This window comes from Lynx canadensis, chromosome C2 (assembly GCF_007474595.2).
Source record: "Lynx canadensis isolate LIC74 chromosome C2, mLynCan4.pri.v2, whole genome shotgun sequence".
Lineage (NCBI taxonomy): Eukaryota > Metazoa > Chordata > Mammalia > Carnivora > Felidae > Lynx > Lynx canadensis.
The window spans coordinates 77,189,656-77,202,735 of record NC_044311.2 but is presented as its reverse complement, the minus strand read 5'-3'; the positions used below and the strand labels follow the sequence as shown (position 1 = coordinate 77,202,735).

At 42.8% G+C, this 13,080-nt stretch overlaps 1 protein-coding gene across 2 annotated transcripts in view; it reads left to right on the top strand.

Moving 5' to 3' along the window:
* The window catches only part of LIPH (lipase H), a 46,655-nt gene that overhangs the window by 13,556 nt on the left and 20,019 nt on the right, over positions 1-13,080 (top strand). For both annotated transcript variants that reach the window (XM_030329520.2, XM_032594723.1), the window contains exons 2-4: positions 5,276-5,643; positions 6,860-6,968; positions 12,894-12,995. In XM_030329520.2, the coding sequence (XP_030185380.1) occupies positions 5,276-5,643; positions 6,860-6,968; positions 12,894-12,995 (579 nt within the window). The remainder of the gene's footprint in view (positions 1-5,275; positions 5,644-6,859; positions 6,969-12,893; positions 12,996-13,080) is intronic.

Genomic DNA, 13,080 nt, shown 5'->3' with positions numbered 1-13,080 from the left:
GCTTAACTGACTGAGCCACTCAGGTGCCCCTCATGTATTTTGTTGGAAAGGTTCTCAGATTGGGCCATAAAATAAAACCCAGCTAGATGCTATATGAAAGATCCCTTAAAACACAGGGATTCAAAGGTTACAAAGGATAAAAACACGGTAGGCAAATGCTAACAAAAAGATGGTCTAGTTATAGCTTGGAATATTATTTGGTGGAATTCAAGGCAAATAAAGCACATAAAAATGAAGAAGGATATAATACCTGAAATATTAAGTCTAGGTAATAAAAGTAAAAATCTATGAAAATAAAACTTAATAGTTTGGGAACCTGAATTTGTCCTTCAGTGTAATGATGTTATACTTTGCTAAAGGGATCTTCCATTCTTAGTATTTAAATACATTATTTCACGATGATGTAAAAGAAGATTCTTGATTCCCAGACCAGGTGAAACTCCCCGTTTAATCCTCATTTTATACCATATCTCTTTTAACATGGGATATATCACAAGTTGCAATTTCATACATGTTTGTGTGTTTTACTTCATTAATGCCTGACTCTCCCTCTAAAATGCTGCCTGACCCAGAACCTAGGAGAAAGTAGACTCTTGTTGGATGAATTGCACATTTTTTCTGAGGATGAGAGAAAATATATATAAAGCTGTTATAATATTTTGTACTGAGAGAAAGGAACGAGGAAATCCATTTTTCACTCAGTACTTACAATGGGCTTTTCCAGAGCCCAATGCATGCATTGAAAAATACATGATGTCAGAGTGGTTCTAGCAAATGAAAAATAAATATCAACTTGTTCCGGAGGCTCCTGGGTGGCTCAGTCGGTTAAGCATCCGATTTCAGCTCAGGTCATGATCTCACAGTTTGTGAGTTCAAGCCCCACACTGGGCTCTTTGCTGTCAGCACAGAGCCTGCTTTGGATCCTCTGTCCCCCTCCCTCTCTGTCTCTCTCTCTCTCTCTGAAAAATAAATCTTAAAAAAATCCACTTGTTCTGACCTTTTTGCCTTTCAGTAACTGTCCGTTGTAAAGGGTCTGGTAAAGGCTCAGCAAGTCAAGGAGGTTGGCTGAGCTGTTCCATAGACATGAAAGGTGTGGCGGATGTGCTGAGAAACAGCTCTGGCCCAAACTTTACGACTCTTACCTGAGCTTTCCAATGACTCAGATATGTGACTTCTGACACACTGGCCTAATATTGCTCAAAACAAACAGATCTCTTCTTTGGAAGGGGATCTCTCCCTTCCCCAGTATGACCTCATTTGTGATTAATCTGAAAGCATTCCTTTCTGGGGCAGGTAGGTGGCAAGTGAAAGATGGCACGATTTCCCCAGGCCACCTGGTGAGTCAGTTACACAACAAGGAACAAAGCCCAGTTTTACTGATGGCCGAGACCAAGAGGCTCAGCCCTACCTCATGACACCTCCTGTTCAGTAAAATGACTAATTAAACAGTCAATTATGCGCTCTGGGTCTTGCTCTACAAGCACCAGACAAGTTTCAGTCCACGTTCTCCAGGAGCATGCAATCTACAGGAAGAGAAAAATGAAAGAGGCCAAGAGATGGAGAAAATATTTACATAGGTGAGTGAGTAAGTTCTGGCATTTAAGGCACAACATAGTGACTGTAATTATACCGTACTGTATACTTGAAATTTGCTAAGAGAGTAGATCTAAAATGTTCTTGCCACACACACAAAAATATGTAACTATGAGGGTGCATTAACCTTATTGTGGAAATCATTTTATAATGTACGCATATATCAAATCATCATGTTTTACCCTTTAAACTTACTCCAATGTTACTTGTTGACTATATCTCAATTAAGCTGTGGGAGGGGGGAGGACAGATAATTGTAAGCATGCCTCACTGTATATACTACTTGCCAGTGTAGAGCAAAAGGAGGAATATGTGAGTTTGGGGCTCAATTTTTAGCCAGTATTTTCTAGGGTGAGGGATTTCAAAGCCTCAATTTTTAACCTTCTATTTGAGCTTCTTCTGCCTCTTCTATTTTGGCACTTCATTCATTGCTGAGTATCCAGAGCCTCTGCAAGAAGTTTTAAATAAAAGAATACATAGGGGAGCCCGGGTGGCTCAGTCAGTTAAGCGTCTGACTTTGGCTCAGGTCATGATATCATGGTTCTTGAATTGGAGCCCCACGTCTGGCTCTGTGCTGACAGCTCAGAGCCTGGAGCCTGCTTCTCTCTCTGCCCCTCCCTACCCCCCCCCCCTTAAAAATAAATAAACATAAAAAAAAAAGCATACACGAATGGACCCAGGTTATTAAGAAAGGGTAGAGGGGTGCCAGAGTGGCTCAGTCAGTTAAGCGTCCAACTTCGGCTAAGATCATGATCTCACAGTTTGTGAATTAGAGCCCCGCATCGGGCTCTGTGCTGACAGCTCAGAGCCTGAGGCCTGCTTTGGATTCTGTCTCCTTCTCTCTCTGCCCCTCTCCTGGTCTCTCTCTCTCCCTCTCTCTCTCTCTCTCAAAAATAAGCATTAAAAAAAAAAAGAAAGAAAGAAAGGGCAGAGATGCCAGGATGAAGTCTGTTCTGAGGCTCAGAATGAGGGAAGAGCAATTCCTGGGTATGTAAGTATAGATTGACTGAGAATAGGGCCCAGGGCAAATGGTTCTTAAATTTCTACTGGAGGAAGACACAGCAGGTGTTTCCCAAGGTACTTCTGTCTCCTTTTGGCCAGTCGCAAGTCAATAGTCTTCTTCTTCTATGCCCTCCCACGAAGAATGGTCATCCATAGGACCTTGCCCCCTCTACTGAATAGCTAAAGGACCATCTCCAACTTGCACCTAGGGACTGTTTGTTGCTCCACTTCACCTCCTTCTGGACTCTTCTCTCTCAGCCAAGTAGGATGTAGGAGAGTTTGCCCTAATAGTTTTAAATCGTTTTTGTAATTAAAAAAAAACAACAACAAACCACAGTTTTCTCAAACATCATATTGTTGGGTCTGCATGCCAGTGTTGACCTGAGCTTTCATTTGATTGAGATTCATGATCACGGCCTTATACAATGTTGCAAAAGTAACACTTTATTTCAGTACTCAAGGACCCCAAAGCCCTCCTTCCTTCCTAACTCCTCTTTCAAGTTGCATCTTGATCTTTAGTTTATTTCCAACTTCCTGTTCCCTTCCAAGCAGAAGATTTAAGCATTCTTGCCTACCTTCATTTTCTGATATCAGAACTCGCAACCTCCCTCCTGCTTTGCATGCTACTAATACGGCTCTTGCCCTTTCTTTTTCCCTTTTATTTAAGCCTTTTCTTTGAAAATAATTTTAAACTTACAGAAAAGCTATAAGAACTTTTTAAAAATACACAGAACACCAATAATCCTTTACATGGACTCACCCACTGCTAACATTTTGCTACAAATGCTTTATCATTTATTGTCTCTCTTTGCCTCTAATTTTTTTTTTTCTGAGGCATTTGAGAACAAGTTGGCCATTTAGTTATAGATAAACACTTTAGTTGTATTTCCTAAGAATTCAGATTTTCTCCTACAAAACCACTATATAGTTATCAACCTCAATTAACGTAACGCCAATGCCATAATTTTATCTGATTTAGTGTTCATAGCCCAATTTTGTCAATTGACCCAATAATTTCTTGTATAGCAATTTTTTTCTTCCATGGCAGGATCCAGTCTAAGACCAGATAATTGCACTTATTCATCATCCTACCTCTTCAGTCTCCTTTAATCTAGAGCATTTCCACAGTCTTTCTTTGTCATTTATGACATTGATGTTTTTTAAGAATAGAGGCTTTTTTATTTTTAATTTTTAAAACTTTTTTCTTGAAATTTTTTTTTTTTTTTTTTTTTTTTTTTTTTTTTTTTTTTTTTTTTGGTGCCATAAGGCCCCTTCCCTGGCAGCCTGGCCACAGCTACATCACACCCAGCTCCTACAGGTCCTTTAAAAAAAAAAAAAAAGAATATTCCTCATTTTGTGTTTGTCTGGTGTTTTCCCCATAATTAGGTTCAGGTTAATACATTCCCCACTGGAATACGACAGCAAGAGGCACATGTGTCCATCTGCCCCTCAATGGTAATGTTTAGTTTGACAACCTAGTCAAGGTGTTGTTCCATTTCTCCATTGCACAGTTACTACTTTCCCCTTACTCATTAGCAGTCTGTGGGAGGAAGTTTAAGGAAATACACATGTGCTCCTTCTCAAAATAACCACCTCCTCAGTTTAATTCTTGCATAACCAATTTATTATGATGGCTGCCAAATGATGAGTTTCAACCCCGGTGTTCACTCCACATTTACCAGCTGGCATTCAGCACTATACCTTAAGAGTCCTCCTCTCTCTTCCATTTATTTGTTTCTTTGCTTGTTTATCTTGTTTCTTTGCTTGTTTATCCTGTTTCTTTGCTTGTTACAGAATCGTGGATCCATTGTTTCCCTAAAGGTGTATAGTTCATTACTGTCCTTAATTATTTTGTGCTCAAATTATCCCAGATCTGGCCAGCAGAAGCCCCTTCAAGCTGGCTTTCTAGGTCCTTGTGACATGTTTTTAAACACTCGCTTACACTCTGCCACGACAAGATGTTCCAGCTTCATCATTTGCTTTTCTCCACCTCATCCCCAACCTTTCTCCTAAAGCCATCCTTAGAGCTTACTCAGCAGGATGAATGCTAGGTTGCTTGAGGAACAAAGAAGGATAGGGTCCAAGAAGGCACCGTGGTTCAACTGTTTCAGATGCTACTGAAAGGGTCAGGGCAAGGCACATTACGTTCTCCACTGTTGTCGCAGGCAGGTGCTCTAGACAAGGAAAGAGGTGTTTGGACCACGCAGATGCAGTTACTGAGACTTCTACTAGGTGCTGGGCACTGGGAGGGATACATGGATTACAAAACACCATTCCAAGGAAGTGGGCCAGCAAGATAGACACACATGTACGTAAATATCCATTATGCACCCCTGAAAGTGTTTTCGTTTTGCTGTCAATGAGACATACACAAGGTTTTGGGGAGTTCTGGGATGAAAGAGTATTAGGGCTGGGAGAGTTGGAGGAGGCTTCATTGGGGTGACTTTTGGATTAGATCTTGAAGGACAGTAAGACTTGGAAAAATGGTTTTCCTGCTGAAGAAGAAGTCACTACTTATGTGTGCTGAATAACGTATGACTTTGCAACTTCATTCAACTAGGTCCAGCCTCCTGCTGGGTGCTGTAAAGCACAGAAGGAACTCCAGTGAATGTAGGGCAGCACTCTTGTTTGACGCCCAGCTAAGGAAAGAATTGTCATGCCATCTAATTTTTATTTTCAGACACAGATGAAACATGTCCTTCATTCACCAAACTGAGCTTTCACAGTGCAGTGGTCGGTACAGGACTAAATGTGAAGTTGATGCTCTACACCAGAAAAAACCTGACCTGTGCACAAGTCATCAACTCCACAATTTTTGGGAACTTGAATGTGACCAAGAAAACCACCTTTATTGTCCATGGATTCCGACCTACAGGCTCCCCTCCAGTTTGGATGGAGGACTTGGTACAGAGTTTGCTCTCTGTAGAAGACATGAATGTGATTGTTGTTGATTGGAATCGAGGAGCTACAACTGTGATATACAACCATGCCTCTAGTAAGACCAGAAAAGTAGCAGAAGTCTTGAAGAAATTTATCGACCAGGTGTTGGTAAGAGAGCATTCTCTGACATCATTCAGGGGCAAATTGAAGCTGGCCCATTATCTGGAGATTTAAAACCAAGAGATAGCTGCAGTGAACAGAGGGACTATTTTAAAAACCTGAATAAGCCCCATGGAAGCTAGACGGAACGCCTAGAGGGAAGGCCCATAGATATGGTTGTGCAAGTTGTGCACTGCACATCTAAGGGAGCACAGCTGTCATTGTACATGTCACAGATCTATATATTTATTATGATATTGTCCCACCAATAACAGTAAAGTGTCCTCAGGAAGGGACATCTTTTCCTAATTCACATAAAGGTGTCTTAGGGGTCAGAGAGATTTTTGTCTAGGGGTTTTCTGGCTTCACTGTAGAGAGATTTCTCATCTATTCCTTTTCCTAGAAAAGCCTAAGATTTACTGACCAGATTATCCAAAAACCAAAACCGATGAACATGGTCTGATGAGAGATTTGTGTGTGTGTATGATTTATATTTTTAGAAGACTCACAAAGATTAAATAGATCTTGAATTTTATTTAGTGATCTATTTCATGAATTGCCCCCTTTATAAAAAACAACAACAAAAAAGTTACTTTATATCAGGATTATTTCAGAGAGAATTAGGTCAGGTGGCCACTGTGGCCAGAGGCAGCAGAAGTTTCACAAAGCTTTCCACTTAAGCCGCAGCCTTAAAGTGAATATTAAAATGACTCACGACAGGCTGTCCCAGCAGACTGTGGTCAGTGTCATCCCCCACCCCCACCCTTTCCTTTCCTTCCTTCTTTCTCCATGGAAAATTCATTAACTGAGCCAGCCTGAAGATAAAGGAGTTTATCAAAATGTTTCTTTGCCCTTCTCAACTGGGAGGGATTTAAAGATGTCTCAGCTTGGTTTCTAGCAGAAGCATGAATAGAGACACCATGGCATAAAGGTTAAGGCACAGGCGTCGAGTTGAACAGACTGGTTTGACTCCTGCTCTGCCCCTCCCCAATTGCCTGATATTGGGCAGGTTACTTTGACGCTGGGCCTCAGTTTCCGAATCTGTATAATCAAAGAAGAATGTTTACTTTGTTGTTGTGACATTTAAATGAGCTCATAGATATAAGTTGCTTAGAAATGTTTCTCCAAAGAAGTGTTTTCAAAGTCAAGGTTAGGCAATTTCTCCAAATGTTGTCAAGTCCATGGCCCCTCACAATTTATAACGATGGACCTCTTAAAATTCCAGGTAGAAGGAGCTTCTCTTGACAACATTTATATGATTGGAGTAAGTCTAGGAGCCCACATATCCGGGTTTGTTGGAAAGATGTACAATGGGCAGCTGGGAAGAATTACAGGTAAGGTTTCCTGTGAATGGACATGGGGTAGTTGGCCTGGGCGGGATGTTCACTGGGAGATCATGATACAGACAATTCAAGTCTTTGGGTTCAAAGCCAGCTCTTCTAATTACTTAACCTCTCTGAGTGTGTGTGTCCTTTTGTGCAAAGGTGAGGCCATGATAATACTGACCTCAGGTTATTATTTAATAAAATATGTGCAAAACACTCAGTAAGTTGTATATGCCATAGAAAAGGTTAGTGGTAACTTTATTTCTCTTATGGTTAGGAATAACAGTTATGTCCCATGGGGATTTGATCTGTGCTGTCCAAACAGCGATCTTCCTTTCATTTAATCTAATATAGCCTGAACTACATACCTAATATGTTTCCATCCCCAGGCACAGCTGGAATCTCATGATAGGAAAATGAGACAGGAATTTTGATAGAGGGGTTTACTCTGAATATCAGCTTTCAGGACAAAGCTGAATGAAAACTCAGAAACAGCAGGTGAAATCCCAAACAAAGGTTCTTTTGCTGGGTTCTCTTGCCTACTGCTCCAGTAACTTTCCACAGCTACAGAGGATGGGATGAGGGAGGCTCTCTGTTTCAGAGACTCAAGTCTTCTCCCCCCATTCATACCCTTCCCAGAATCCATTCTTACACACAGAGAACTATTTTCAATCTAGGAAATCTGGAGGGTAGTAGAGAATGAGGAAGAAGAGATTCAAACCAACTATACTTGTGAGGTAAACTTGTAGGGCCACTGTTTCTAAATGTGCTTCCTGGTACCCCTGGGCAAGTCATTCTCTCTCTCTGTGTGTGTCACATGTGCGCGTGCGCGCGCACACACACACACACACACACACACACACACGTGCGCGCATCATGGGTGTCTCCTTTAGCCCTGCTACTTGAGGTCACATTGTTCTGTTTTTCCTGGATTTTTTTCTCTCACTTTCACACCAGGGGCCAAGGCATCCCTCATCTTATTTACCTGCTTTCCTCGGGAGGCAGAGCGCTTTTTTACATTTTTAACATTATTATTATTTTTATGTTTTAGAATGCAACATGTCCTTTTAAAAAATTTCATTTCCCTTATGGGATCAAAGGACAGGTAGCTTGAATCTGCTTGTGTCCCTTATCTGTTGGGAACTCTTCTTCTGGTGGGTGGGACTCTCCCTGAGAGTATGTTAAGAACCTGAACAGCTCTCCAAAAAAAAAAAAAAAAAAGTCCTGATTTTTAGTGTCTGCTGATCTCCATGGTCTGAATACTCTCACCACTGCTGATTTCAAGCTACCAGTCTGACATTAATAACCACAAAGTTTGGGAAGAGATGAGCAAAATCTGCCCTCCAGTCCTGGGCCTGGAGGGCTCCAGCCCACCACTACTTCATTCAGTCTCACCCCCAGCTTGGTTCCCAGCAAACCTGCTCCCATGACTATTGTGAATGTGAGTGCACTGTAACCTGCTTTCTGACCGTGGAAATTCCCCAAGCCAGTCTGCCTTCCACTCTGGGCCCACGTGGCCTGGACTCAGCTAATGGTCCACAGCTCAATTTTCTGTGGCCCATGACTTCCCCATGTCCTCCAGATTCCTCATCCTCTGATCCCCAAAGTCAAATCTCAGCTGTTCTCCAGAGCGGCTTCAGGGGTGAAGTGTTCCTCTTCTCTGCTCACCTTCCACCACCTTTTCTGACTGGGTTCACCAGATTGTAGAGTGGGAACTTGGTCTGTTGCCTAAGGATGAAATTCATACCCAACTCCCCCAATTGGATGGTTCTGCTTTTAATTATCTGGCCTGTAATGGCGGCTTTTTTCTTCCATTTCTCTTTCTTCTGACATTTTGTTTTTTCTCTCCAGGCACATCTCCTGGTTTCTCAGTAACTTCTTAGTTTTTCTTTTTTTTTTTTTTTTTAATTTTAAGTAGGCTCCCTGCCCAGTGTGGGGCTTGAACTCATGACCTTGAGATTAAGTCTCATGCTCTACCAACTGAGCCAGCCAGGCACCACTATTTCTCTTTAGCTTCTTTAGCACAAGATGGCAGAGCATAAGTGGATTTTAAAATATTCCAAGTACCTACATCACTTGATAATATATTACATTTGCTTCTCAAACTTAAGGGTGTAAAAAAATCTCCTTAGGGGTGCTGGTTACAATGCCAACTTGCCGAATCAGCACTCTGGGGGTGGGGTCCAGAAGTCTACTTAAAAAAATTTTTTTTAATGTTTATTTATTTTTGAGACAGGGAGAGACAGAGCATGAATGGGGGAGGGTCAGAGAGAGAGGGAGACACAGAATCTGAAGCAGGCTCCAGGCTCTGAGCTGTCAGCACACAGCCTGATGTGGGGCTCAAACTCACAGACCGTGAGATCATGACCTGAGCCGAAGTTGGAAGCTCAACAGACTGAGCCACCCAGGTGCCCCTAAAAGTCTACTTTTAACCAGACAATGCAGGTGGTCTGAACACCATACTTTGAGAAATGACCATAGAGCTATGCTGTCCAATATAGTAGCCACTAACTAACTACATGTAGCCACTGAGCACTTGAAATGTGGCTAATGCAAACTGAGATGTTCTGTAAGTGCAAGATACACACTGGATTTCAAAGACTAAGTAAAAAGAAAAGGATATTAAAAATCTCAATTTTTGTATATGGAGTATATGTTGAAATGATAATATTTTAGATATGCTAGGTTAAATAAAATGGGTTAGATACAATGTATTATTAAAATTAATTCTCCTCTGGGTGCCTGGGTGGCTCAGTTGGTTGAGCATCCAACTGATTTTGGCTCAGGTCACGATCGCAGTGTCATCGGATTGAGTCCCGAGTCAGGCCCTGTGCTGAACATGGAGCCTGCTTAAGATTCTCTCTCTCCCTCTGCCCCTCTCCCTTGCTCACAGGCTCTCTCTCTCTCAAATCAATAAATAAAATTAAAAAAAATAAAAAAATTAATTCTCCTTAATTCTATTTACTTTTTTAAAATTGGCTTCTAGAAATTTTAAAATTATATACGTAGCTCACATTATTGGACAGCAGTGCCTTAGAGAGTCCATGGTGAGGTTGGGGATGGGAATATGAGGCCCCTGAAACTGCATGCAAAATGTCAGCTGTCTGTCCTGGGGAGAGGTATATTTTGGATGTCCAGGGAGAGGTCTAGGACTTTCATCAAATTCTCTAACTGGTTAATACTGTAATAAAAGGCAATGAGGGGCACCTGGGTGGCTCAGTCAGTTGGGCATCCAACTTCAGCTCAGGTCATGATCTCACAGTTCATGAGTTTGAGCCCCATGTCAGTCTCTGTGCTGACAGCTTGGAGCCTGGAGCCTGCTTCAGATTCTGTGTCTCCCTCTCTGCCTGCCCCTCCCCCACTCATGCTCGCTCTCTCTCTCTCCCTCTCAAAAGTAAATAAACATTAAAAAAATTAAAAAAATAAAAGCCAATGAGCACTATCTAGACACTTTCTTGGTGATCTTTAGGCAATAAGAAAGAGCTCCATTTTCTCATTTTGTTTCTAGTCTATAATAATCTCAAAATGTTCTGGATTCAGATCTAGGAGTCCTTTTATATGTCTTCTGAGGTAGCCATTGATTCCACCTCCAGTTTGCAGATTAAAAAAACTGAGGCTCAGAGAAGTAAAGTGACCTGCCTAAGGTCATACAGCTGGTTGGTGCTAGGTTTGGGGCCCCACGTCACATCTGTCTGACTCCAATGGTCTCTGTCCACACAAAATATATCGCTTATTGGGCACTTTAACTGTGATTTTTGGCTGACATTGTAAGCTGATTATTTGCTACGAATTGTCACTAAGGTGATCATATATCCAAGCTCACTATCCCTGTCTCCATTTGTGCCTTCTGTCCTGACATAATTGTCAATAGTGCCCTCATCACTCTCAAATTTGCCCTGGTTTGAATGTTATATAGTAAACCAATTTATCTGCTGTAGATCCGGAGGTTGCTACAAACTGGGGCTCTGACCATTTCCTTAGACCAGAAGGGCTTCCTGAGCAAACTCTTTCCAAGATTATGAGTTTCTCATGCTGCGTTGAGGATGTCCTGCCGACTTGGGTGTCTGGGTGTTCATCCATCTCACATCAGTTTCAGTTGAGAACCGACCAAGGAAGAAGAAAAGCTGGAGGGGTGAGGAAGAGAAAGATAAGGAAAGGAGGCAGATAAAGACAAGCCTCAAGGAAGCAAAGTGTTGCCAGAGGAGAAATAGAAAGATTGAGGCTAGAACCAGGGAAGTCGAGGCAAGAATGCTACCTCTTGGATTTTATATCTAACCCCAGGGGATGGAAGATGCTATTTAAAATGTCTTTCACAGGGGGCGCCTGGGTGGCACAGTTAAGTGTCCGACTTTGGCTCAGGTCACGGTTCGTGGGTTCAAGTCCTGCATTGGGCTCTGTGCTGACAGCTCAGAGCCTGGAGCCTGTTTCAGATTCTCTGTCTCCTTCTCTCTCTGCCCCTCCCCCACTCATGCTCTGTCTCCCTCTGTCTCAAAAATAAAAAAACATTAAAAACAAAATTTAAAATGTCTTTAATAGGTTAAAATTTTTTTAAATATTTATTTTTGGGGCGCCTGGGTGGCGCAGTTGGTTAAGCGTCCGACTTCAGCCAGGTCACGATCTCGCGGTCCGTGAGTTCGAGCCCCGCGTCGGGCTCTGGGCTGATGGCTCAGAGCCTGGAGCCTGTTTCCGATTCTGTGTCTCCCTCTCTCTCTGCCCCTCCCCCGTTCATGCTCTGTCTCTCTCTGTCCCAAAAATAAATAAATGTTGAAAAAAAAATTTAAAAAAAAATATTTATTTATTTTTGAGACAGAGACAGAGCGTGAACAGGGGAGGGGCAGAGAAAGAGGGAGACACAGAATCTGAAGCAGCTCCAGGCGCTGAGCTGTCAGCACAGAGCCCGACGCGGGGCTCGAACTCACCAACTGTGAGATCATGACCTGAGCTGAAGTCGGACGCTTTACCGACTGAGCCACCCAGGCGCCCCGATAGGTTAAAATTTTTGAAACATCCCTTGAAACATTCTTCACTCCAGGTAGGTTTCTAGTAAGCAGGGTTTTGAGTACCTCTGGTGTTTGCCTGTTATTGTTTTAAAGTTGTTAGCTGTGGTTAGAACCTGGTAGGAGCTGCACTCTTGTTTTTCCAGCTGATGGTTAGGAATGCCCAGCTAACTGTGGCCAAGGGCAAGACCAAGGGCAAGAAATCAGCTCAGGCATTTATGGAGTGGTTTAATTCTGCAGGAACAGACACCCATTTTTTATCCCTCTTTGATACCTGGCCTGACCAGTGAGTGTCATACTTTCCCACTGAGCTTGCCAAACCCAGTGCAATGAAACCAAGAGCTCCATAGAGAGAGTTCGTGGCATTGTGAGGCTGCCACTCTGGTTAAAATACTTGAACTCCCCGAACCTCAGTTCATGCATCTGTAAAATGGGAATAATATCTACCCTGCCTCCCTAACAGGCTTGTGATGTGGATCATATGACTTAGGATATATGAATAAAAATTGAAACTGTACAGGAGTTTTATTAATAAGAGGAAGGAAAGGTTGAGTGGGGTTTCTGGATCATGTAAAATAGAATCAGGATAAGTATAGCATCTGCTTTTCATAGGCACCTTCAGGTGCTTTTTCCCGAGGAACCAGTTTATCCCCATGTCCCTGGTCCCCACGTCTGTGCGATCCCTGCTATTGAGCCCTGCACAAGATATAGCTCCTAATGGGGTCTGGATGCCATTCTCAGAGGGCACTGCCTCTGCTGTGGGAAAAGGCTATGGGGCTGTAGAAAGGAGGCTGACAAAGCAGGAAGGGAATGCGAGTGCTGGCCCACACGAGCGTGCCCTGCGGCCTACTTGCCATCCTCATGGAGAGGGATCAAAAGCCCGGCTGCAGGTGACTCATGGCGTGGGGCTACCAAGCCGACTCCGTTTTCTTTCCAGGTCTCGACCCTGCGGGCCCTTTATTCAACGGGAGACCTCCCGAGGACAGATTAGATCCCGGTGATGCACAGTTTGTTGACGTCATCCACTCCGACATTGATGGTAACATTCCTGTCCTTGTGGGTCAGTGAGCACCCGGCTCCCAGACTCCTATAGAGTCTCCCCCTGAGGGGATCCTCATGCAGGG